Genomic DNA, 27,093 nt, shown 5'->3' with positions numbered 1-27,093 from the left:
ATCTCTGAGGTTGCTGCCTGCTCTGTAGGGATGCTCAGAAGCGTTTCTGGAGGGCAGTCTGGATATTCTTCAGCAGGCCCCACTTAGCTCGGTTCTTTCCACGCCCATCTGGTGTTGCCACCTGCAATCAGAAGCAGAGAGCCCTGGTACCAACCACAAGGGACACAGCAGCTCCCAGAAGCCTGGCCTCTGCAGCAGGCCAGACACTGCACACATTATCTGATTAGCTCGTCATGTCGACAATCACATGGGGCAGGTGCCATCAATCCCATTTCAAAGACCAAAAAAAAAAAAAAAAAAAAACAACAACTGAGGCTCAGAATAACCAGGTAGATTTCCTAAGTCTCATAGCTAGTATGTGGTGGGTTTGGGATTTCACAGAGAAGGTCCCACTTCTTTAAGGCAGCTCATGGGACTGAGTGCCGATTATTGGGTTGGGCTTCACCAGAGAGTAGCCCCAGGGTGCTCCCCACCCAACCCCTGGAAACTGTTTTGGTCACAGCTCATCATTTGCACATTTCAGCAAGTGTGTTTCATTTTCTTACGAGAGTGTGAGCACCCTGATTGGGATGTGGAGGCAACGACGGTCTTTCATCTCTGTATTGCCAACATTGGATGTGGTACAGAGAAGTGTCTTAGAAAATTGAATGAAAGGTGAATAGAACTATAATTTGTACATCTGCCAACTGTTTCTCTTTTATGTTTCATACTATCCCTGACCACAGTGCATAGTCAGTGCTCCCTAGAAAAGGCAGCTTGCATTGGGTTGCAGGACTTTCCTAGAAGTCTCACTGACTCAGCTTAGATGTGGAGCTCTATGCCTTACCTTGAGGGTGATGGACTTACCCAGATCTTGCTCTGGTGGCATTTCTGTTCCTTCCTAATACACATTTACCGACAAGGCATTTAGGGAGTGAGGTCAAAATCTGGGTGTGATAGACAGCGCACAGGATCAATGAGCTCAGTCTCGATGGATCAGGACTCATGGGGGAGGTGGAGTGGGGGGAGTGGGGGTGCAGTTTGGATTGTGAAGAGAAATGTTTATACAAAGCACAAAGTCTGTCTATGTAAGATTTTTATGTTTGTATTCAAAGGGAAAGGACAAAAAATAGACACTATTACCATTATGCTCTCTAGTTTTGCAAAATTTATTTTTAGTTTTAGAGAAAACAGGGCTTCATGCAAGATAAAGATTATATGTATGGTGTTAGATTACCCATACCTAGATAAAAATGGAAATAATACGTGGAGATAACCCTGATAAGGGTTATATAAATGTGTAAGATACACACACAGAGCTATTGGGGGCAGTGAGGAAGAAATAACAGTGTTGTGACAGGTTGGGAATTGACTCATAAAAATAGAGGATTTAAATTCTGTCTTAAAGGACAGGATCTTCAGAGATAAAGACTGAGTATGACATGTGAATGGGGCAGTGGGGACTGAGGTGTATCTGTGAACAGGAGGATCAGATGAAATAGGACGGAAGAAACAGAAGAGAACTTGAGATACTAAAGACATTGAGATGATAGCTGATAGACCTTCCCCAGCCCCAAACCTCAGATGGCTTTCCAAATCAATTCTGTCAAAATTTTGAAAAAGAGTAGTTTTAGAAAATAGAAAAAGAGCAATAGTTTCCTACCTCATTTTATCAAGCTAGTAAAATATTGGTTCCAGAAGCAGATAAAACCACGTAAGCAAAACAGTATTGGTCCGGTTCATATATGATCATAGATGCAATACTCCAAAGCAAAATATGAGCTAACTAAAGCCAAGTATATTATAAAAATAATGCATCATGATCATAGAGGGGTTTATGCCATGAATTAGAGTTTAACATCAGAAAAAATAATGTGATTTATTTCATTAATGCCTAGAAGAGAAAAATCACATGATTATCTTAAATGATATAAAAAATTATAAAGTTGCATAAGCTCTCAAAAATTTAAAAGTAGAAAGAACATTCCTTAACTTAATAAAGATTATACATCACAAAGACTAAATAAAAAAACCATCAGGGTTCAATGCAAAAACATTAAGATTAGAAATAAGAATAAGAATAAGACAAGGACATCAACCTTACAGCTGCCACTTACTTCTACAGGACCACTCGCCCTGGCCAAAGGTACAAGGAAAGAAAAAGAAACCAGTGTTCAAGAATTGTAAGGAAAGAGATAAAACTATCATTATAGCTGGTATGATCTTATGCTTGGGGAAAAAAGCAGAATCAACAGATAGACTCTCAGAATAATCTCAGAGAGATTATTGAGATTGCTGGTATCAGGATTAACCTATCAACACAGCAGTTTTTTTCCTAAGCCAGCAATACATTGTAAAATATAATTAAATAAAAATAACATTAATAATATACACCAAGTCTGTAAAATATATAGTTTAACCAGAAACATGTAGTACCTCTACAAGAAGAATTTTAAAACCTTAATAAAACACACAGGAGGTGATTTGAACAAAAATCAGAAATATTACAAAAATATTAATTGTTTCAAAGTTAGAGACTCAGTGCCTCCCCAACTGAATTCTACTTGTTTTATCTTTCTTTGTTTTTCTTTAGGAATTCAATTTACTTTCTCCAAAATGGAGTTGGCCTTCAATAAATGAGACCTTTAAAAAGCATTAATTTTCATGGTTCATGTAAAGGACAACATTTCTGTGATTAACTAAACAGACCTTAAAAAAGAAAGACGGACAATAGGGAGACTTACCTTAGCAGTTCATTAAGACATAGCACAAAACTGAAATCAACAAGTAATGTGGTACTGACATAAGAGCAAACAGACCGATGGAATACAGCAGAGAGCTCAGAGAAATGCCTCTAAATATATGGCAATTTAATATAAGGTCATATGGCATCTTTTTTGTGTTCTAATGGAGAGGATATTGCTAGGTAGATGATATTGGGAAAACTGGCCCATTCAATGTCCAAAAAAAGGAGAACATACATACCTAGCCCTACACACAAAGGTGAACTCTGGATGGATTAAAGTCCTAAATTTGAAAGGTGAAACTAAAGTTAATAAAAGAATATGTGGAAGATTACCTTTGTGATCTAAGCCTTCTTAAGGACTTTTTAAACAAAACTTCAAAAGGTCAAACCATGAAAAAAATAACTGGTGACACTGATCACATCAAAACGGAAGATTTCTGCTGTTTCATGAAGTACTCAATGAACAAAGTTAGTAGACAAATGTCAGAGCTGAGAAGATATTAGCAGTATCTAAAATCATGATCTAGAATATATAAGGTCATACTACAAATCATCTAGAAAAAGAAAAATGCAATGGAAGAATGAGTACATGATATTTAGCAGGCTATCTGCAGAAGAAGGAATCCTGAAAACAAGCATGTGAAATGAAATTTTAAATAATAAGGAGACAGCTCTTTATACCTCTCGGGCTAGCAAAATGGTAATGGGCTAGGTGGGGTCTAGGATATAGGGCCCCTCATTCACTCCTTATGGAATGTACATGCATCCAGTCAGATCAAGTACACACACACTCTATCCCCAGCAATTTCACTCATGGTATATGTCTGATAAGGGCTGAATTGTGTCCTTTGAAAATTTTTATGTTGAAGTCCTATTCCCAGTATTTCAGAATGTGATGTGTTTAGAGACAGGACTTTCAAAGAGTTGATTAAGTTAAAATGAGGTCATTATGGAGGGTCTTAACAAACCTAGACAGTGTATTAAAAAGTAAAGACATCACTTTGCTGACAAAGGTCCATATAGTCAAAGCTATTGTTTTTCCAGTAGTCATGTACAGATGTGAGAATTGGACCATAAAGAAGGTTGAATGCCAAATAATTGATGCTTTTGAATTGTGGTGCTGGAGAAGACTCTTGAGAGTTCCTTGGACAGCAAGGAGATCAAACCAGTCAATCCTGAGGGAAATCAACTCTGAATACTCAGAAGTACTGATGCTGAAGCTGAAGCTCCAATACTTTGGGTACCCGATGCAAAAAGCTGACTCACTGGAAAAGACCCTGATGCTGGCAAATATTGAAGGCAGGAGGAGAAGGGGGTGGAGAGGAGAAGGGCAGAGGATGAGATGGTTACATAGCATCACTGACTCAACGGACATGAGCTTGAGCAAATTCCAGGAGATAGTGAAGGACAGGGAAGCCTGGTGTGCCACAGTCCTTGGGATCACAGAGAGTCAGGCTTGGCTTGGTGATTGAACAACAACAAATCCAGTGTGATTATCTTTATAGAAGAGAAAGTCTGGGCACACAGACACACCCAAGGTGCACTTGAATGATAACAGACCCTGTGAGTCTTTTCTCACAGGGAGAAGGTGGGGAGAAAGTAGATATCTGCAAACCATGGGGAAGGGTTTCAGAAGAAACCAGACCCTCCAATACCTTGATCTTGGACTCCTGGCTTCCAGAACAGTGAGACAATACATTTCTGTTGTTTAAGCCAACTAGTCAGTAACGTTTTATGTGACAACCCTAGTAAACTAATAATATGTCCCAGAGAAAGTCTCACATCCCCATCCCACCCACGAAATATGAATAAGGCTGTTCACTGAGCATTATTAGAGGTCACCTGAGAGTCTATTCTGCTGAGTAAACAGGTAAAACCTGGTGAACACCAGCTCATTGTAAAGGATGGGGCAGTGTTAAGAGTTAGGGGCTAAATGTGCCCGACAACATGGGTGGTTCATAAAAACAGTGTTCAGAGTAAAAAGGTAAGACACAATAAGTTATGTAACACCACGCTGTTTGTGCAAATTAATAACACATTCAAAACAATACATACCATGTAACAACACATAAAAGCAACAAGATGCACAGAAAACATACTGGAACAGATATTTAGGGAGGAATAGTCACAAAAGGAATTAAATACATAAATAAGAAAGGGCTTGAAGTCCTAAGATTTTTTGCCCAATAAAACATAGCTCTCAAGAACAAAAGCACCCCCTAATACAAAAAAATCAAACAAACAAAAAGAAAAGGGCCTTACATAGACCCATGTTGGTAATGGACCATGGATTGAGGTATCTGACTAATTCCACCTTCTATGTGTGAGGTTAAAAAATGATAGATTAGGTTTGAGCCTAAATTATACTCATTCCAGGGTTCTAACTTATTGGCAGGGAAAATAGGAAGGGACCAATAGGGTTCTATTTACATGAACCATCAAGGGGCCCTTTGGAAAATGATGAATTCTAAGGAGACAGAGCATATAAACCACTTCAACTTCATTTCAGGGCATGGAGTCACTGTGAGTACGTGGGTGAGTGAGCGGGTAGCTTCGGGGTAGTTATTTCGAATGTGTATTAGTGTTGGTCACTCAAATTATCCTCTAATCCCAGCCCCTGAAGGTGTGTGTGTCACCTTAAGGCAGGGTGTCTGCAGTAGGGACAGAAGGAAAACCAGAAGGAGGGTTTTGTGAAACTGAACATGTCCAAGAAGGCCAGGGAGCCCTGGTCTGCGGCCGGACTTCCGGCCTAAGTGCAGCCGGAGCAGGAAGGAAGCAGCCCTGTGGGTACGCAGCCTAGCTGGCAGGACCGCTTCCTGAGCACACGTGAGGCACAGCTGAGGGGCGGGAGCAAGTACAGACTGAGAAGGAATTTGAGAGGATGGGTGGGGACAGGGATTGGTGCATTTCCTTAAGAACTGTAGGGAATGACACAGAACAGTACCAGTTTGTGATTATTCTGGGGCCTGAATATCTATCCCCAGACCTGATGTGATCTAGGACATCTGGTCTATGTCAGATGCGGTAGGCAGAATAAATTCCCCTGCAAAGATGCCCATGTCCAAATTCCAGGAGCCTGTGAACGTCATGTTACATGTCTGTGCTATGTGTGCTGAGTCGCTCAGTCCTGTCCGACTCTTTGTGACCCCACGGACTATAGCCCGCCAGGCTCCTCTGTCCATGGGATTCTCCAGGCAAGAACACTGGAGTGGGTTGCCGTGCCCTCCTCCAGGGGATATTCCCAACCCAGGGATCTAACCCAGGTCTCCCACAATCCAAGCAGATTCTTTACCGTCTGAGCCACTAGGGAAGCCCTGTTACATGGCAAAGGGGGATTAAGGTTTTAGTCAGCTGGTTTTAAGATAGGGAGATTAAGGACTTCCTGGTGGTCCAGTGGCTAAGACTCCACGCAGGGGCCTGGGTTCGATCCCTGGTCAGGGAACGAGATCCCACATGCTGTAACCAAAGATCCTGTGTACTGCAACAAAGACCCAGTGCAGCCAAATAAGTAAATATTAAAAAAAAAAAAAAAGAGAGATAGAGGGATTATACTGAATCATCAAGTGGATCCAATGTGACCACAAGAGTCCTTCAAAGTTGAAGAGGGAGAGGCAGAAGGGAACCAGAGAGATGATGATGTGAGGACTCAGCCTAAAGTTGCTGGCATTGAAAACAGAGGAAGAGGCCATGAGCCGAGGAATGTGGCAGCTGCTTGAAGTCTGAAAACGCAAGGAAATGAATTTTCCCCTGGAGCCTCTAGAAATCACAAAGCCCTGCTCACACCTTAGATCTCTGATCCCTAGAATTGTGAGTTAATAGGGAAATTTGTATTGTTTAAGCTACCAATTTGTTATAGCAGCAATAGGAAACTAAGGCACAGAGGAAAGTTAGATTTGTCATGGAAAGACTTCCCTGGAGATTTGAAGTCAGAGGGAGACAATGGGGTGAGAACGGGGGCAGTGGTTGTTAGGTGCCCTGAGGTCTAGAGGAAGAGCAGGAGGAAGGACGGAGGCCACAGAGTACATGGTTGATCCAAAACCACGTCTCCATTCCTTCTCAAACATCAGTGAAGCTCTTGGATGTTAGAAACTCTCACCTGTGAACTAGGGGCCAAGAGGGGTGAGCAAGGCCAGCATGATGTCTCTCCTCACTGCTCAAGTCTAGTACCCTTTCAATATGAAGTATGATTTTGCTTCATAAAAAAAAGTCCCACTCACTGCTGTTGATTGGACAGAATCCTTCCAGAGTGTGAGGCCAGGTCCCCTGAGGCTGAGCCCACCCTGCCCAGACTTCACTGCATCTTGTTATCTGATTATGGTACATGGGACAAAGAGCTTTCCTGCCTTGGATGAGACCTAGGTTCCCACTCAACTCCAGGTTACATAAGGCCAGTCAATTTCCCTCTCTGAGCCTCAGTTTCCTCTTCTGTAAACTGGAGGCAGTAACTCCCTGCCTTCGAGTGGTTGGGATGATCACTGATAATGAAAATACAGTGTTGGACACAGAGTCAGCCTGCAATGAATGAGACCTTTAAAAAGTGTTAAAGTTAATTTTCATGCTTCGTGTATTAGACTGCAAATAAAATCCCTAAAAAATAAAATCAACAAGCCGCAGACTATGAAAATCAAATATAAAAGATGTTATTTCACTTCCTTAACAAAAGGATGGGAATATTGTATTTTGGATAAGAAATGATTCTGCTGCCTCGTTATGGCATTTTAAATGAAACCTTTCAGGAATACCTGCATAGCACTGATGCCGAAGGAAAAAATATTTAGATTTTATAGGAAAGAGCTGAAGTCATTACTTTTATGAAGCTTTATAAATGTCATTCAAACACACCATCTTATTTTCATTTGCTATTGAAGCCTTTACTTATGCAAATCATGACAAATGTTAAGAAAAGCTGAGTTTCCCCTGGAATGCTAATATAATCACAAAGGAGGAAGAATTACTTCTGAAGGAAAAATCTATATTGCAGCTCTGTGAGTCAGATAAAAATGAAGCTTCCAGAAAAACTTATTAATTAGTGCTCTGCTTATTTAGAAATTGTTTTAAAAAGAAAAGAAACTGGAATGAGTTTTCTTTCCTTATAGGGAGTGCAAATGCTTGACATAAACAGTTTCAGGGGGCTGTTGCTTCTCAATTGATTGTAAAATAGCACAAGACAACTTTAAGGCCTCTTACAGTATTTTGCAATTATTAATTTTATGTATCAGTTTCTTTCTTCACTCTTTTATGTAGACATTTTTTCATATATTTATTTGTTTGGTCACATTTTTACCCGTGTATTCATTCAATAACCATTAAGAATCCACTCTATGCACAGTGCTTTGGTAAGCATTGTGGGAGAAAGAAAGATGAATTAAATGTGAATTTTGTTTTCAAGCAGTTCAGAGTGTAAGAGGGATGACAAAATATCTACCTAAGGAAGGCTGACACTCATTGGTCTCTCCACCCACATCTTTGTTCCTTGCATCTAAAAATGACTTAAGATACATGTAAAAAAAAAAAAATGAGTAACATTACTGAGTGCCCTTCATGGCAAGACATTTCAGAGGAATTTCTAAAAAATGAGTAGGCAGATGGAATCAGATTGAAGGAAAAACCCATAGTCAAAAGGACATGCTGTCAAATGTGGCGGCAGCAGTGGGTGTTCTTTGCTCTGGAGAGAAGGGTACCAGCAAGAACTGGGCTGTGGAGCAACTGAGCGACAGGGGACCTGGCTGGGGTCTAACAGGGAAGTGGCCAGGCGAATTTCTCATCACTCACTCTGCCTTCCCATGTGAGTGTCTGACCTCCATGGAGGGGGAGGGCATGCACAGGGGTGCTGTGCTCCAGAAAGAGCGCATCAGGGTGGAGTAGAGGGCCCCTGATTCCCCGGGAGACTTGCTTCTAGTGTAAGGAGCAACAGCTCAATCCTGCCCCACCCTTCCTCCCACTTCCCTTTATTACTAGAGGTAGCAACCAGTCAGATTCTCTTCTGCAAACATTTAACCAGAGTCCAAGGGCATGGAGCTAGCCAGACTGTGTTGGTCACACACAGATTGCACCACAAACCTCCAAAACCATATGCAAGCTGAATTTAGGGGAGGAGAAATGATGGGCTAGCTAATAGTGGTGGAGATTTGGACAGAAGCAGAGACGGAAGTAGGGCGTGGGTGGGAGGGAGTAGAATGAGAGATATTGATGGAGAGGCTGAGAAAAACTGATGACGTCCCAGTTTTCTTGTGTACCAGGTGTGTGTCCCGCCTGCAAGTGGTCTCACGAGAGTCCTCTCTCTCTGTACTATAAATTTGTTTTCAAAAGTCAAAAGGAATGGATTTATTCTCTTTACTTCTAAAGGATCTCTGATTAAGATATAATTTACTCTGATTCCTAAGAGCACCATCATGGTTGTACAGTAAGATAGTTCTAGGCAGTCTTGGCATTTTTTTTTCCCTTTCTCCTTTGAATATCAATAAAATTATGCCCATGAATGTATTTCCCCTGGAGATACAAGGAAGAACCAGCCTTGCATCATAAAAAAAGATAGGAATAATCTTATCCCTTCCTTTTTTGGAGTCCTTCCTGGCTTGCTCACTGGCAACTACTTGACTTTCAGATACACAACAAATACATTTTTTAGTATAATTATATCCTAAATATGGCATGGGACACACTAACACTAAAAAATTTATTCATTGCATGTGTCCTATATTTATATTGGTTAAATCTGATACACTATCTTTGCTTGAGTCACCACTGGGGATAATGAGTCACTTTTTTTTTTTGTCTATCTTACACCAAGATAATTTGTTTTCTAGACCTTGAGTTCCTTGAAGGCAAGAATTATGTCTTATTTTCCTCAGGACCTCTACATCCTAACCTGATACCTGGCATGAATGTTTTCTGAATCAGGCTGAAGTGACGATTCTCAGGCCTCATTGGCAAAGTGGGTTGAGGCCAGGGGCGCTCTCTGTGCCCTTGAGAAGCAAGTTTTCTGGGAGTAGAGGGGCCTGTGCACAGGGTGAGTTCCATGATCTCACGATCGTCCTGACAGCTGCATCCAGAGTGGACCAAGAACATCTGTCTGAGAAATAACGCGCACAGTACCTTGCAAATGTCACTCCATTGCCCGGGACCGTTATCATTGATGGCTCGCACTTTAAACAGATACTCGGTGTTGGGGGTCAGGTTGTGTAGCTCCAGATTCTGCTGCATTATGTCCCGAATTTGTCCACAGAGCTCTGTCCGCACATTGTTAGGAGGGGAAGTAATGAGTTCGTAGAATTCCATCTCAAAAGAGTCCACGTCTTCTGTTGGGCATGTCCAGTAAACCTAGGAAGAAATGGATGTGTTAGTGGGGTATTAGCACACGCCATGCAGTTTTCTTTTCTTTGAAGATCTGTGTTGTAGACCCCATGGGGTAAGTTTATTTATTTATTTATTTTTTGCTTTTTATTTTTTTTATTTTTTTATCTATTTTTTTTTTTTCAGCCCCTCTAGCTGCTGAAGACCTTGTGCAACAGTCTTGAAAGGCTGGGTGATGAGTCCTGACGTGATGCTTACCAAGTGTTTTAAGAACAGACAGATGCTCCTCTGGCTTCAGTTCCTATCAGTCTACGTGCAGGTGATCTTGCCCTTTGAACACCACTAACCAAAGTGTCTACCATTTACTGAACACCTGTTATGCATCAGTTTCTGTGTCAGACATTGCCTGACTCATGGGGTCCTCACAACTCCCTTGGAGGGAGATTTTATTATCCCATTTTCTAGTGGGGGCTTCCCAGTTGGTGTCGTGGTAAAAAGCCTGCCTGCCAATGCAGGAGACACAAGAGATGTGCGTTCAATCCCTGGGTCAGGAAGAACCCCGGGAGTAGGAAATGGCAACCCACTCCAGTATTCTTGCCTGGAAAATTCCATGGACAGAGGAGCCTGGTGGGCTGTAGCCCATGGGGTTGCAGAGTCGGACATAACTGAGTGACTGAGCATGTATGCAGGCATTTTACAGTGGAGGCTCAGAAAGGTTACATCTAGCAATTTCAACTAGAAGTTGAAAAGTGTATATATTTCAACCCTTCATTTATATACAAAAGAGTCGCAAAGAGGTGAAATGACTCATTCATGTAATGGAGAATGTATTTTCACACTCAAAGCATAAAATGTCAATTCTTGGGAAGAGAAATATTAACAGATGTTAATTAGTAGATTGTGCCTGACATATAAATATTTTGTAATAACTATATTTAAATAAACATTGCATATTTTATTTACATTTTCATAAAATTAAGTGTTATTGTACAGGGAGCTCAGCCCAGTTGCTCTGTGGTGACCTAGAGGGGTAGGATGGAGGGTGGGGTGGGAGGTAGGTACAAGAGGGAGGAGATGTATGTATACTTGCGGCTGAGTCACGCTATGTGGCAGAAATCAACCAACACTGTAAAGCAAACATCCACCAATTAAAAATTTAAAAATGTTGTTGTGTACAAAATAAACTTATAACTACTCTTATAAGTATACACATTTTAAAGTTTCTATGAATTTGTATGATTAATTTATAATTATTTTGTATATATTTACACTTTTAGAAGTGTAAAAAGCTTGACTTATTAATAAGTCATATAAATGTGTAAAGTTTTTGAACATTTTTTGATTATCAAAATGTACTCATTTTAAATACAAACTTGGAAAACACATAAAAAGTATAAGAAAGAAAGAAAATAAACATCTCTTATAATCTCACAGTTCAGTTAATAATTCATTATTATTTCTTTCCAATTTTAGAATACAAACACAAAAATTTATATAATTTGGATTATATTGCTTTGATTCCTGCTTTTTTCACTTATTACATTTTATATATGTCCCTGTATCATTAAAAATTCAGTAAAGCACCATTTTAATAATTGCCGCATAAATGATTTAGTCCTTCTATAGTTGAACATTTAGGTTGTTTCTAATTTTATACTCTAATAATGATGCATTGAACACTTTGGGGCATGGATCTTCATCACATTTTTAATCATTTCCTCAGGAGGGATTTCTAGAAATAAAATGGAGTTTTTGTAAAAAACTGTTTAAGATTTTTAAGATACATAGTGACAACTCATAAGGCTAACTTAAAGAGTACTTCCTATGCCAAAAGGAGACAATAAATTTAAGGTTACCAAAGGAGAAATGTGTAGGGGTGGAGGTATAAATTAGGAGCTTGGGATTAACACACACACACTACTGTATATAACATAGATAACCAACAAGGACCTACTATATAGCACAAGGAACTGTATTTGATATTCTATAATGACCTATATGAAAAAGAATCTGACAGAGAATGAATATATGTATATTTGTAACTGAATCACTCTGCTGTAACCTGAAACTAAAAAATCATTGTAAATCAACTACACTCCAATTAAATTAAAAAAAACAAAAACAAATATCCCCAAGCAAAAGAGAACTGTTGGTCAATCATCACTTGAGAGAGATGCCAACACTGATTTCAACTTCTGTATCACTGAGCACTGTGATTCCTGTGTGAACTATATCCCATGACCCTGAAATAGGTGTATTTCACCTATTCAGGTGACAACATATAAAAAATGATATTTTTATATCAAATACCACTCTCTGGCTGTAGGTTTAGGTCCAATTTCGAGAGTCAGTGACTTCACTGAGTTTTCCTGTGTACATTCCTTTCTTGAATTCATCAAGGGACCATTTACAGGTGGCATAGGGAGACTGTTCTCCAAGCCCAAGTATAGGGCAGATATCACCAGTCGTTCCCATCCAGAGCTAGATCTTGCCAACCTCTCAAGTGGTCTGAGTTGCCTGGAGATGAGACCTAATGCAATCCCTGATACAATGTCACATATATTGCAGGTTTTGCTGATCTAGTATCATTTGGAAGTGTAGGTTCAGCTACTTAGTTGTGGGAACCTGTTATGTGAAGGGCATAGATACATTTGCTTGTGTCTGACAGCCCATGGGAGGATATGTTCTGTATGTTCTACCTTGCAACATAAGGTCATTCTTGGAGTTAATTATAAATGCCAAAACATAGATTATGATGTTTCAGGAGAACAAAAATCTAAGGCTTGGTCAGTTCTCCCTTTAATTTTCTTGTTTCTAGATCCTTTGATACTGAAGTGTGGTCTGCTAATTGGTAGCAATGGCAACATCTGGAAGTCTGTTAGAAGTGCAGAATCTCAGGCCCCACTGAGACCCACTGAAGCAGACTCTGCAAATAACAAGATTCCCAGGTGCATGTTAATGTTTGAGAACCACTAGTTTAGGCTTCAAGGATGTTAAGTGTCTTTGTGAGTGTTCTCAGATCATGAGGACAGAAGCTGGACTCTGCTACATGGAAGCAGGCCATGGGTTGACTTAGGAATTGTCCCTCTAGTGACCCCAAGAGGAGGCAAGATATGCTCTCATAGAATATATTTTTTCCTCCCTGGATGCCAATAGAACATTATATGAACTATTCAATTTAGATTCATTCAGCTAGATTTGAAAGGAATGTTAAAAGATGGGCTATTTGTTCATGTTAGGCCAAGAAAGTCGAGGAAGAGTCACATCCCTTGATGCTGAATGATGGCAGTTGTAGAGGTCTGTGAGAGATACATACCCCTCCCTCACTAAAAGCGGAATCTCAGGAGATAAGAACTGGAATTCCATTGGGGATTATCCTTCTAGTCTTTCCAAATCATGAAGAGTCTAGATAGTTTCTTTAGAAAAAGTAGCAATTTAGAGGAATCACAGCTGATAGATCATGGAGCCCACTTTTCTAATTCCAATTTCTGTTCTCTTTCTACTGTTACAGGCTTTCCTTTGGGAAATATTACCCTCTTCAAGCAGTCTCTTCAAATTACTTTGGTTCCCAAATTGCAGTCTCTTTCAATAGAGAGCTGCCTTTGAAGTGGAATTGGGGCTTTCAGATGCATTTCTGGCTATGAGTTAAATATATTGTTTGGTTTAAGTCAATCTTAAGCTCTAAAGATTTCAGGAACTTATCCCTTTTGAATGGACTGACCACACAGAGTCCAGAGGAACAGATCTGAGTGACCAGATCCTAGTGGTCAATGAGCTAAGTGCAAACTTTCCTGACTACCCACCTCCATGCCATAGCTCACACCCTCCCATCTTTCCTACAGGGCCCAGAGCCTTTCTTACCTTGGCAGCTCTTGGATACACCAGAGTCTGGTAGATAACAATTGGGCCTGGAGTCTGCACAGAGCTATCGTTGAATGAGTACCAGTTGTGGAAGCTATTGCTATTCTGCACAGGCTGGTTTTCTACCCCTGCGCTCCAGTAGGTGTAGAGGCCGTCTGTGGGCTTGGCAGGTGCAGCTGACTGGGCTCGCCCATAGGCCTCCAGACCTATCTTGGTCTTCTCACAGGCAGGGGCATTGAAGGACAATAAGGAGGAGCTTCGCTGGTATATCTGCTGGTTGTCGAAGCTGTGGGTGCTGAAAGTGACCTTCCTGGCGATCATCATTTCTGAGTGCAGAGGGTAGGGGGACGGCAGGGAGTCCCCGGAGGAACATACCTTCTTGGGTCCTGTGGGGAAGAGCTCGTGAATGGCACTAGAGAGCTCAACGAAGTCCAAGGGCATGCAGTTCAAGGAGTGTAGCCGGAGCTGTGGGTCGGGCCTGTAAGTGCTCTGGATGCCATCCTCTATCTGGTCCACCAGGATCTTGGCTGACTGCAGGAATGCCACTTGGCCTGTCTCCTTCAGCGCCTCCTTGGAGTAGGCAATCAGGCCATCCATTTCGTTCACCTTCATGGTAGTGACATACACATACTTTTCAATCTCCTTCTGCCTGGACACCTCCAGATTCTCTATCTGCTCCATGATGGTTTTCTCTTTCTCCTGGAGAATGCTGCGCAGCTTGAGAAATCCATTTCTGATCTCTTTTCGCTTTACCTCCTTGTCAGCTTTAAAGCTGTTTTTTAAAATATTGAATTCCATGAGGTCATTATCAATTTCATAGCGGACTGCAAAACAACCAAGTTAGTTACTTCAGTTAAATTTTTCATTTCCCCAGATATCAAAGCCAGTGGCAAACTGGAGCATACTAACTTGGGCTCCAAAGAAGTGGGTGGAAAGGGAGGGAAACCACTTGTTGCTGGGCTGAAAGATGCTAACATAGGTTTATAAAGTGACTCTGGCCTCTCTCCAAACACCCTTCTCTTCCTCCTTGTCTAATATTTCCCTTGGGTATGATAGCCAGCCTTCCCTGGCATACTTCTATCTAATAATTCTTACATCCTTGGGTCTAAAGGTGAAAGTTCAAGGCCACCCTTGATATTAGTTTTCACTCAACTTCACCTGTCAGCAAGCTGGACTTGAGAAGAGGTGATGTCACAAAGTGATGGATTTGCCCCATGTGAAAGCCTAAGCTTTTGCAGGGGTGGGAGAAGAAATAAATTTCTGATGACTACTTCTAAATATTGCTTTGCCTCATTCACCAAAACCCAGCCCTAGGCAATAGTGGCAAACCAGCAAAGTTCCTCTTCGCTGTGGCTTCTCTTTGACATGTCCTTTTTCTCTGCTGGGGGCTTTGACTCCCTGTCTTACCTACCCCACCTCCCACTTCCTTTCCAGAAAGGGTCTGCTGTTACAAGTCAAGGAAAACCAAGTTCATCCTGCAGCCTTGACATGGAATTTGGGTTTTAAGTCTACTCAACCATTCAACAACCATTTATGGGACACCTGTTCCACATCATCTACTTTTCTAAGCTCTAGGGATACAGATATGAGTATGAGAGGCCACTGATGCTCCAGGAATGCACCAACCCAATGATACTGCAGTGCAGAGAATGCCAGGGCAGGGTGAGCATATGGCCCACCTCTGTCTGTGAAATGGCAACTTCATTGGTTTTAAAGGGTTTTAGGCATTAGACAGCAAATTGAATACAGGTCAACCTTCTGTGGCCTATTCTAGAGGTAAGGTCCTCTCTAGGAAAGGCTGACTCTGCAGTGAATTGATGGGCTATAATCCTTTCCAGATTTTACTCAGCCATGGGGGTGACCAAATCTTGGTTGGTAATGTGGTCCTGGATCACAGTAAGTTGGATCTCTGTGGGTGGTGGCCTTTGTGACAATGATGTGCATTAAACCCTAGTGTTCTGGCAAACTGTGAAAAGACGACGATGACTGTCTTGGTTACCACCATGACTAGGATATGTAGGGTGCTGGAAAGGTGTTTGCTGAGTGTGAGCCATTCTGCCGTGTTCTCTAACATCTTCAGGGTGAATGTCAGCAGTGTTGCTTTCTGGTCTACTTTCTGAAGCCCTAATTTCCTCTGCCCACCTCCTTCCTCACACTGGCCCAGAAGGGTGGATGGAGAAGCAATACAGATGGGGGCTGGATAGGGGACTATCAGGATATGATTGCAGTGGTGCTGAGAAATGCTCCCTGCCCTCCCCACATGAAAGCCCTGCTTGTGACTTAGGGCCCCAGAAATTCCACTTAATGATGCGTTGATTCCTTTGACTCTTCAGCAGTTACTCACTGTTAAAGATATTTGAATAGGAAATTCCTTGCTTTATTAGGGATTAGTTAGATATCTGTAGAGCAGAGTACAGAGAGACAAGATAAAAATGTCTTGATGAGGGGGAAGGAGGGGTTCCAGGAGAGGAGAAAAGAGAGGAGAGACCAGAAGTACTACCCACCCTCCCCCCCTCACCCCCACCAAATGCAACTTTGCAAGAGCTCCTCTTAGAACAAATTCAGAGCCAGGTCTCTTTCAGGCACTGTATTTAAAATTAGCTACTATTTATTAATCATTTATTATAGATCCAATCCATACATCATTGTGTGTCATACCTTGAATCGTATCCGTATATTATTATACATTTCATATAACTTCCTATGAGGAAGACATCATTTCCGTTTATAGAGGACACTAAGGCTGGTAGCTCAGATGGTAAAGCATCTGCCTACAATGTGGGAGACCTGGGTTCGATCCCTGGGTCGGGAAGATCCCCTGGAGAAGGAAATGGCAACTCACTCCAGTATTCTTGCCTGGAAAATTCCTTGGACTGAGGATCCTGGTAGGCTACAGTCCATGGGGTCGCAAAGAGTCGGACATGACTGAGTGACTTCACTTCTTCACTTCAAGGCTCAGAGAGGTAAAATGACTGTCCAGGGAAGTAGAAACCAGGGCCTGTCCCTAATTCTATTTGCCTAACTCCAGAGCCTTATGTTTTTAATTGCCCCAGTTGTCCTTCTCTGCCCTCTGTGAGCACTAGAATCACCTGGGAAACTTAAAAATAAAAGAAAGAAACCTATTAACTTTACCTGCTCAGTGAATCAGGCTGAGCTGAGGCTTGGGAAATCAGGTGGGACTGTCTGCAGCTAGATTTAGAATCTAATCCAGGGAACCTTCAGTGGGTCTTGTTAAAAGTGCAGATTCTGATGGAGTGGGACCTGAGGCTCTGCATTTCTAACAGGATCCCAAGTGATTCCCATGCTGCTGGACTTGGACCACACTTTGAGTGGCAAGGCACTAAACTTCTGAGCTCCCTTTAAGCCAGTGGTTCTCAACATTGGTGTCACATTAGAATTACGTGAGAGTTTTGAAAAATCCTCATTGCTTAGCCTATACTTCTATGGGGACAGGATACATATATCAGTTGTTAGTAAAGCTTCCCACTGGTCCCAGTAAGCAGCCAGACACTGCACAGCATCAACCCAAACCGAACCTTCTCTTCAGAGCCAGAGCTTCTCAAAGTGTGTTCTCAGATCACCTGATTTTAAATTATGTGGAGATCTGTTAACAGTGCAGATTTATAGCACCTCCCTGAAAATGAATTGAGTCCTTAAGAACAAGTTTGAGCCCTGGTTAAAAAAAAATTTTTTTTTTTTTAAACAAGGATGAACAGGCTCAATTCTTCCTCTATATCTGAATGGATATGCCACAAAGGTGGCCCTTTCCCAATGGCTGGGCTCATTGGAATTTGTAGCGATGTCCCTTCATTGTCTTGTTTTTCAGGTGTCCTGGACTTTGAGAAGATGATCCCAGCAGGACTTTGTTAAAGACCCAGGCTTTCTATGATTGCGTGAGGCCCATAGCGGGCTACATGCAGCATCTCTCTCCCTAAACCAAGCTCTGGAGAATCCAGTCAAGCTCAGGCCATGGGTCCACCTTAAGAAAACCCTGTAGGAACAAGAGGGGCTTCCACTGGCCTGGCAACATGACTCCTGTATAATATAAAGGCTTGCCTGGTGCTGTTCCCAAAATTAATAAATGTCCACTGACAAACCATATTTCTAGGCATGGAGCAATTGAGAAATCAAGGTGTTCCTGAAATAAGATGGTGAGAGGTCCTGAGAGGCATAATTAGCAAGGTCTGTCTCTGACCCACCTCTCTGTCCAATGGAACCTTTCTGTGCAGTTCAGGGGAAAGCTGCCCCCTTGTCATCTGTTTAGACAATGCTTCTGTGGACACTGAAATATCTGACAGGGGAGGAACTGGGCTGATCTGGGGCATCCTGGTCACTTGACTCTAGCCCACCTCTTAGAGGGACAGGCCGCAGGTGGTGGTGGTGGTCGCTGTTGTTTGTCAGTCTCTCTGTCTCTAGATTCTGACCACTGTTTAGCAGAGTAGGTTGTCAAATGAATGCTGTGGAGTTAACACAGGCTTTGGACTCAGAGAGACTAGGTCACCATTTACTAGGGGCCTTGTGCCAATTACTTCTTGGAATCCCAGTTGTCTTATCCATGGAGGGAATTTTAATGCTGTTACTATAAGATTATTGAAAAGATTAGACAATTCTGAAAGGCTTGGGTAAAGTAGGCCTCTGTTCAAGGAAGATATTCCCACGAATAAAAGAGCCTAAAAGAATCAATGAGATCCTCATGTCTACCCTGGTGGATATACACACAGAAATTACTGGACTCTTTGCTGATATCTGTAAAATATCATTGTACTGGGTTCCATCATGAGAACTTGACTCAGTTTCCCTTATAGAAACTACAACTATGGTATATGTAGTATTTACATATACCATGAGCAGGCATGCAGAGGAATAGCAAGCTGTGGACTAGAACATTATTAGCTATTTCTGGGTATTTGCTACCAGTTCATTTACTTTACTGTTTGCAACCTTGGGGGGAATTTAAAATCGAGTTAACTCTCAACATCAGTTAATTCTTTTCCCCTTCAAATTGGGAAAATACTGCAAGAAATCCATCCTTAAGGACAAAACATCTTAGACAGGCTCACAGAACTTCAGATCAAGCTCCTTCATTCTCCAAGGAGCAATATGAGGCCCAAGGTTACGAAAATTATAACCAAGATTATAGAATCTTTATGCACAAACTATGTGTGAGATCTGTTTTTATATGTTTCAGATAGAGTAACTCATTTAATCCTCACAAGCATCTAATGAGGGAGTTATTACTATTGTAACAGGGAAGAACAAATCTGACTCCATATTATATCTGTTCCTTTCGTTTTAACCTTTGTGTTTTGTTAACCTGTGCTTAGTCCTGCTGACTCTGCACATTTTGTAAAAGAATATTGCCCGTAGCCTGAAATATACATGCTAGCCTATTCTCAAGATTCTGATCTTCAAGAGTCCATTCATATAGAGATTAAAAGTTGCAGAACAGAGAATGACATTTGTCTTGTTGCAGCTTTGCAAGAACATGGTGACCTGATCTAGGTGGACAGCTGCGAGAACAAAGGATATAGACACCAAGAAGTTTGCAGCACCCAACCTTGCCCCTCCCTTACTCTGCCTTTAGAAAAGTGCTTTGCTGAAACCCTTTGGAGAATTCGGGAGTTGGGTGGGACAGGAGCCGCCTGTCTCCTTGCATGACCCTGCAATAAATCTTTCTCTGTTTCAAACTCCAACATTTCGATGGTTTGTTTGGCCTCACTGTGTGCTGGGCACATGAACTTGCATTGGGTAACACTATTATCCCCATTTTTCAGCTGAGAAAGCCAAGGCACAGGGAGTTAAATGGCTGGCAGTAGTTGCCAGATGTGACTACCAGGCCACTGACTTGCAGCCTGGCTCAGTGTCTCCCGGGGCTTGGACCCCTTCACCAGGTGGATTGGAGCTAAGGCTCTCTGTTAAACTGCTGCTGCTACTGCTGCTAAGTCGCTTCAGTCGTGTCTGACTCTGTGCGACCCCATAGACGGCAGCCCACCAGGCTCCCCCCTCCCTGGGATTCTCCAGGCAAGAACACTGGAGTGGGTTGCCATTTCTTTCTCCAATGCGTGAAAGTGAAGTCACCCAGTCTTGTCCGACTCTTCACGACCCCATGGACTGCAGCCTACCAGGCTCCTCCATCCACGGGATTTTCCAGGCAAGAGTACTGGAGTGGGGTGCCATTGCCTACCCTGAAACAGATCCTCCCAAATCACCTCCCCCATCAGTTCCTGAACTAGGAGTAGTGGAGGGAGAACAAGGGATCAGGACCTGCTTTGAACTTGGCGATGGCGCTGAAGAGCGCGGCGGCCCTCTCTGAGCAGGCGTCGATGAGGCTGATGGTGTCGTGGCCGCTGTGGAGGGAGGTCTTACAGAAGCCGCAGAGCAGCTCGTTGTCGTTGCGGCAGTACTCGATGATGCGGCTGGACGGGTGGTGGATGCAGATCTTCTCGTCCTGGTCCTCCGTGCTGGTGTCCACGAACACGTGGTCCTGCATGGCCACGTCCGAGTGGAAAGTCTTGAGGCACTCGTTGCAGAGGTTGAGGCGGCAGGTGAGGCAGCGCTTGTAGGCGATGCGCTGGCTGCGGCAGACCTGGCAGACGATGGGCCCGCTGGAGCGGTCGAAGCGCCACTTGAGGTAGCCGTGCTCCTGCATGTAGCGCTTGGTGAGGCGGCCGCGCAGGTAGTTCTCGGGCAGCTGCATCTTGTGGCTGTAGGGCATGCAGTGTGAGCGGCTGCACACCGGGCAGATGAGGATGAAGAAGTTCTCGGTGACCTCGGCGTGCTTCTGCAGCCGCCGCAGGCACTTCTCACACAGGCTGTGGTGGCAGGGCAGCATGAAGGAGTGCAGGCGCAGGCGGCCACAGATGGGGCACGACAGGTGGCTGACCAGGTTGCTGTTGGCCGTCGGCATCTTGGCCTCCTCCAGCTGCGTGTCGCTGCTCCCGATATGCAGCGCCGTCTTGGAGCTGCAAGGAGAAGAAAACATGCGGACTCAGGAGGCGGCCTCCGTTTCTCCCCCTCGGAAGGAACAGGTGCATCGCTGAGTCGCAGCGCGCTGTGATGGGGAGGAGCATGGGTTGTCCGACAAACCTGGTTCTAAACCCGCCTCCACCATCCTTTAGGTGGGCTCACGCATCTAAGTTAACCTCTGCCTGCCTGTCTCCTCATTATAGAATCACTTGATGGGGCTTCTTGAGAAAATGAAAATGGAACTGAATACCTCGATGGCCTTTGAGCAGTCCTTGGAACGCTGTACCTGATATGCAACTGCTTGTTGTTATTTCTGAGCAAGAGAAAAACAGCCCAGAGGGGCAGGCACTTTCAGCTGGGTATTGGGATTCTGTTGGCCATAGATAATATCACAGAACACCCGCAGCAGACAAGGCCATTCTGGGACTGTGGTGAAGCAAAGCAGAAACAAATCACTTCCTCATGTTTGAACTCAGAAGCAAGAACATTGTCCAAACCACAAAAATCACCAAACATCCCCTGTCCTGATTAAAAGCAGTGACTGCTGCTTTTTTTCTTAACCAATAGCAGGCTCAACCCTGTTATTTCCTTCTTCTATGCAAGATTTATTAAGATACCCAATAGGAGATTTACCCCTGTGTCCTCCCCTACCATGAGCATAAATCCTGTAATAACTTAGTGATGCCTTCTTACTGAGACAACTCACACTTGCTCATGGTGTATTTCCCTCTTGTTTCAGTGGGACAGTAAATCCAAAGTCCTCCAGCTATAGGTGTGTTCTTCGTGGGTTTTACCTAGAGGGCACCGACATCATTATTATTGGTATGTGTGAGAGGGAACACAGGGGTGGGCAAAGTGTTCTTCCCAGGACACCAAGAGGTCAGTCTCCCAGCCAAGCCCAGAACTTGAGTGTTCTAATGATCAGACCACAACTCTGGCTTATGGGGGTGGAAGTCCCATTAAGGTTGCACATGATGGAATGCACTGCTTTAGAGTTGCACCATTGAGATGTGTGATCACCTCTCTCATCCTCAGTTTCCTCCTTTATAAATCAAATCTCACAATACTACTTCCTTCATGAGGATTTTAAAGTCTCCATGGGATAATCCATGATAAGTGCTTAACTGCCTGGACATAGTAAGCATTCAATAAATGTGCTCTGTAATGACTTCATTCTGCTCCTAGCTAGCCCACGTCCACAGCAGAGAAAAACAATGGTCAAGTCTGCGAGAAGTGTATGCTTCTACTGTATGTGTCTGTTGAACATTTATCTAATATCTGAAACTGATATCATATATTGTAAGAACCGTGGATGAAGTAAGTGCATACTTGTAAAATTCAAGTGCATATTCTAAGAAACTACAATCAGGGCAGAAGCAGTTTGTGAAAATAAGTGAATTAGATGGAAGTATGATAAGATACTTAATTTGTGACTATTCTTTTCTCTCTTATCCTCTGTATTAGTGATGTCTGGGGGTTCAATTTGACATTGTGCCTGTGTTTTTTTGTTTTTTGTTTTTTTTTACTTTTCCCTTCTTGCAGTCCCTATATGCCCCTGGCTTCTTCCCCATTCCCTTAGCCAGGGACCTAGGTCTCAGAGCCCAGACAATCAAGTGTGATTTCCCAAAATAAGGCGCCCAAACATGCTGGGATGGAGTGGCCCTTTGGTGACAGTGCCCCTATGGAGACTTGGGCACCTGGGAAGCTCTCTCTTGGAGATTTGGATGCTGGTATCCAAACCTGTTAGCCTCAATGTTTTCAGTCTCATTCCTTCTCTGCTTTCCCAGCCTCTGATTTTTCCTGCCCAGGTCCTGAAGGGGTCACCTGGAGAAGCAGGCTAGTTTTACATATGGCAGCTGGATAGATTACTCCAGTTTGATAAGGTGGGACTCTGAGAATCAGGGTGTAATATAAAGAGAGATAGCAAGAGAATTCAGTAAGAGAGAGGGAGAGACAAGGGTGTTGGGGGAAGAGGAAAAGAGAATGCAGTGAGGAGACAGGTGTTAATGGCCCAGGGAGCTGGCATGGAGGTGAAAATGAAAGTGGGAAAAGGAGATGAGTAAGGCAAGGAGGGATGAATGAGCTCAGAGTGAGGTGGGATGAGGAAGATGCTGAGCAGGAAGCAGTGATGAAGAACAGGGGAGGCAGGGATCAGACACCAAAAGAGAGGCCAGATGGAAGGAATATCTCAACGTACCTAGCACAAGCCGCCTGACACTTGTGGTAGCATCTCTGACCATCATCAGAAAGCCTCAGGCCTGGACTCAGGCATTCAGTGACCATCATTCCAGGCCAAAACAGTTGCCAAGCCAAGCAGCCTGGTCTTCTTGTTGAGATAATGGCCTCTGCTCCCCTGTACAATGACTGCCTGCTCTCAGATTTAGGCCTGTTCCTTTTGTGCTTGGGTTCCCATCATATCACCTGCAAGTCTCCTGGCTTCCTTTCTTGTTCCCTCCAGGCCATTCTGCACTGTAGCATCACCTGGGGTTGGGGGAGGCTTTTCAAATCCTGATGTCCAGGTCCTACCCCAAGCCAATGAAATCAGAATGTCTGGGGGTGGGGGCCAGGTATCAGTAGTTTGTAAAGATCCCCGGGTGACTCTCATACAAAACAAAGTTTGGGAGTTCCTGGTCTAAGCATCCCCCCAAAAGCCAATGTCATCCCCCTCTTGTTGGAATGGCTCCGAGACGCTCCATTGCTGATTTGCAGGAAATGGGGCAGTTGAGAGGAGAGAGGGGTGTGGAAGCTACTTTCTGCTCCTTAGACCTTCGGGACTTGCATTGGGAACCCCTGGGTTCTCTATTCACTCAAAGATTGCAAGAGGTCTATGAGTTGAGAGTAACCTTTACTAAGCATCTACTAAGTGCTGACCTGTGAGAGAGAGCATATCCTTCCCTGAATTCACTGAACCTTTGCTCATAGGATTGTTCTAGCCTTGAAAGGTTTCCAGCCTGCCCCAATTTTTCTGCCTTTCCAAATGCTGTCATCCTAGAGGGCTGAGTTTTGGTCTTTCTCCTGTAAGAAGTGTGCCTCTGCCACCTCAGACAAAGTGACAGAGACTGCTGTGGTCAGAGCAGGAAGAGGATGTTCAGTGCCTGACACAGTGGGTTAATGCCTAAGTGAGTAACTGAGACTCTCAATGCAATGACGTCTGGCTAGGAACAAAGAGAAGGCTGGCAGCAGTTCATGGCCATCTGGAGTATTTATTCAGGCCACAGGGCCAAAAGCAGCCCGTGGAAGCTATTGCTTTTCTAAGAAGTGTTGCAGATATGAAGGGTTCAGAGGAGGAAGAGGAAGAGCAATTTATATTTTTATATCACATAACAGATTTCAAAGCGATGTTAATCCTCATACCCCCTGAATCACTGCAGGTACCATACTCTGCATTTTGAAAGACAGCATTTCAATTTAATTTTAATTTAAGCACACAAACTCTGGGTTCAAATTCTGACTACATCTTACTAGTGGTGTGATCTTGGGTCATTCAAACTCTTAAATGCTCAGTTTCCTCATAGGTGTGGTGGCCATGGGACAGGGATTACCTGGGGTCACGCACATGGGTCCTGGCAAGTTGTTTTTGCACTAAGCATCAGCTATTATTATTTTGTAAAGGTGAGCGAGGTGGGGTTTAGGAGAGCTCAGCACTCATACGGGGTGGGGCTTGGTTTGGAACTCAGGTCTATACTGGTTAGTGGCTGTTTAGGACACCTTCACTTCAGTGTTACAAAATTCTTTTTTTGAAGTGGAAGTAATTTTTATTGCTACATTTTGAAATGCAAACAAAAATATTTAAAATAATAACATCATTCAACATATATTTTTATTGTTACATTAAGTACAAAACAAATTATTTGTAGTGTTTTTTTAGCTCTTCTTTCCCTTTCTATTTTATTGAGATGTAGTTGACATTTAACAATGTTTAAGGTGTAGAACATAATAATTTGATTTACAAACATCAGGAAGTGATTATCACAGTAAATTTAGTGACCATCCATCTTCTCCGACAGATAAAAATGAAAGAAATGGAAAAACATTAAAAAATTTTTCTTATGCTAAGAACTCTTACGAGTTGTTCTCCTAACAACTTTCATATGTAACTGACAGAAGCATCAATTATGTTTATCCTCTTGTATATGATACCCCTAGTACCTATCTTTTTAAAATTTTTATTTTATTTTAATTGCAGGATAATCACCTTACAGTATTGTGATGGCCTCTGCCATACATCAGCATGAATCAGCCATAGGCATAGATGTGTCCCCTCCCTCCTGAACCCCCCTTCCACTTCTCTTCCCACCCCATCCTTCTGGGTTGTCACAGAGCACTGGCTTTGGGTTCCATGCATCATATGCCAAACTCCCACTGTGATCTATTTTACATATGGTACCTATCTATCTTATAACTGAAAGTTTGTATCTTTTGACCTTCACATCCAACGCCACATCCCCACCTTCTGCCTCTGATAACCACACATCTCCTCTTTTCCTGTATTTGTTTCTTTTTGAAGTGTAACTGACCCACAGCACTATGTTAGATCCTGTTACACACAACATAGTGACTTGATATTTCTGTACATTTCCAAATGATCACCACCGATGTCTAGCTACCATCTGTCACCATACAAAGACCATGTGATATATTTGTACCATGACGAAGTGTAACTAGGGATTTCCCTGGTGGCTAGATGGTAAAGAATCCACCTGCCAATGCAGAGACATGGGTTGGATCCCTAGGTGGAGAAGATCCCCTAGAAATGGCAACCCACTCCAGTTTTCTTGACTGGGAAAATCCCATGGACAGAGGAGCCCGGGACGACCGTCCATGGGGTTTCAAAGAGTCGGACATGACTGAGCAGCTAAAGAAAAAAAAAAATGTAACTAGAATTAATTGCTAGGAAGTTCTTGGGCTCTCCTTTTCAGATAAGGAGGTGGACTCGGGGCGGGAGCGCCGGCCTGCCCCGTCCCCACAGTCGGCGGGGGCGCCCCCTCCCCGTTTCCGGTTTCCGGTTTCCGGAGCCACGGCGGCCCGCGTCGCGGCGCAGCACTCACGAGGTGCGGATGCTCCGGAGGCGGCCCTTGCGGAAGGTGATGGTGGCATTGCGGCAGCAGCGGCTCTCGTAGTAGTAGCACTTGAGGTTGCTGCTGGCCGTGCAGCAGCACTTGCAGTTGGGGTCGTTGGCCCAGGAGCAGCAGCACCAGTGGCAGTTGGGGTTCTCGGAGCAGGTGCAGTGGCAGCACTGGCAGTTGCGCTCGTCTTTGTACGGGCAGGGCAGGCAGGTGCAGTTGCGCTCCGAGGTGAAGAGGAACTTGCAGCACAGGCAGGAGCATAGCCGCGGACAGCATCTCTGCCATGTACAACATGGAGAGCAAACGCACATGGCAGTATCCATGGCGCCTACATGGTGGGCACCCGCTCCTCGCACGCTTTAAGGCCCCTTCTACTGGAATCCTGCTGCCAGTTCTCCCTCGGAGGGGGCCACTCCTCCCCCTGATGAGGCCCGTCTGCTCGGAGGTTGCAAGAGGTTGGCTGTGATGAGGCCTTCACAGGTGGTGTACCTGCTGGGAAGCCCACGGGCTGACATTTACAGAGATCAGCCCCAGGCCATTTGCTTATGTCATAATCCCTGTCTCCCCACCATGTCTCACCATAAAGGGTAGGAGGGAGGGTGGGATCCGGGTGGGTAGTGGCACGTAGGCTGATGGACACTCTCTGCTTCCAGAGGACCAGCTCCAGAAGAGTGTCAATGCAGAGAGCATCCTGGAGGTTTGGCACCTTTGGGGTTATGAGATGGATTTCAGAAGCTATTTCTCTTTCCTTGGAACTTGGGCAAGTTGAGGCAGGGGTATGTCTTCATGGGCCGAAAGGCCTGGGTGTGGTGCACTGGAAATGTAGACATGATATTCCTCTCCTTGGACTGTTTTTGCATTGCTGGAACTCTTTATTTGATTAACAAAGTGCAGTGCTTACAAATAATAGTGCCATACATAAAGGGAATTACCATTTGTAGAAAGAATTAAAGGAAAAAAAAAGATATAGGTTCTTTAAGGCACTTCTTTCTGTAGTCACTGAGTTTGTTAGTCAGTGCATAGTCACTGCTGATTTTCATGAGGCTTCAGGCATAAGTCATTCTGAGTATTTCTTGGCATTTATTTTGCAGGCTCATGGAGTTTGGCTGAGACTCAGGCTCTGTTTCCTATGCCCCTGCCCTTCTCCCCAGTCCCATCCTGCTGTATCCCTTTTATCAGGAG

At 43.6% G+C, this 27,093-nt stretch overlaps 1 protein-coding gene across 1 annotated transcript; it reads right to left on the bottom strand.

Annotated features, from left to right (window-relative positions):
- Positions 1 to 34: 34 nt before the first annotated feature.
- TRIM42 (tripartite motif containing 42) lies at positions 35 to 26,234 on the bottom strand. The gene is made up of 5 exons (XM_043875506.1): positions 25,894 to 26,234; positions 20,144 to 20,841; positions 13,880 to 14,703; positions 9,821 to 10,045; positions 35 to 121 (listed from the first exon to the last, which is right to left on the bottom strand). Exons 1-5 carry the CDS (start codon positions 26,232 to 26,234, stop codon positions 35 to 37), a joined length of 2,175 nt encoding a protein of 724 aa, XP_043731441.1.
- Between the last annotated feature and the right edge of the window lie 859 nt (positions 26,235 to 27,093).

Source organism: Cervus elaphus, chromosome 19 (genome assembly GCF_910594005.1).
Source record: "Cervus elaphus chromosome 19, mCerEla1.1, whole genome shotgun sequence".
Lineage (NCBI taxonomy): Eukaryota > Metazoa > Chordata > Mammalia > Artiodactyla > Cervidae > Cervus > Cervus elaphus.
The sequence above is the reverse complement of the archived record's forward strand: the minus strand, read 5'-3'. Positions and strand labels throughout refer to the sequence as shown.

What these genes read in the sequence shown, in the direction of transcription:
- TRIM42 (XM_043875506.1), bottom strand. Translation starts at nt 26,234, where the DNA reads ATGGATACTGCCATGTGCGTTTGCTCTCCATGTTGTACATGGCAGAGA. An exon ending in CTCCGGAGCATCCGCACCTC is followed by an intron (nt 20,842 to 25,893) that starts GTGAGTGCTGCG and finishes TTCTCCTTGCAG; the next exon opens with CTCCAAGACGGCGCTGCATA. An exon ending in TGTATCCAAGAGCTGCCAAG is followed by an intron (nt 10,046 to 13,879) that starts GTAAGAAAGGCT and finishes ATTTCTTCCTAG; the next exon opens with GTTTACTGGACATGCCCAAC.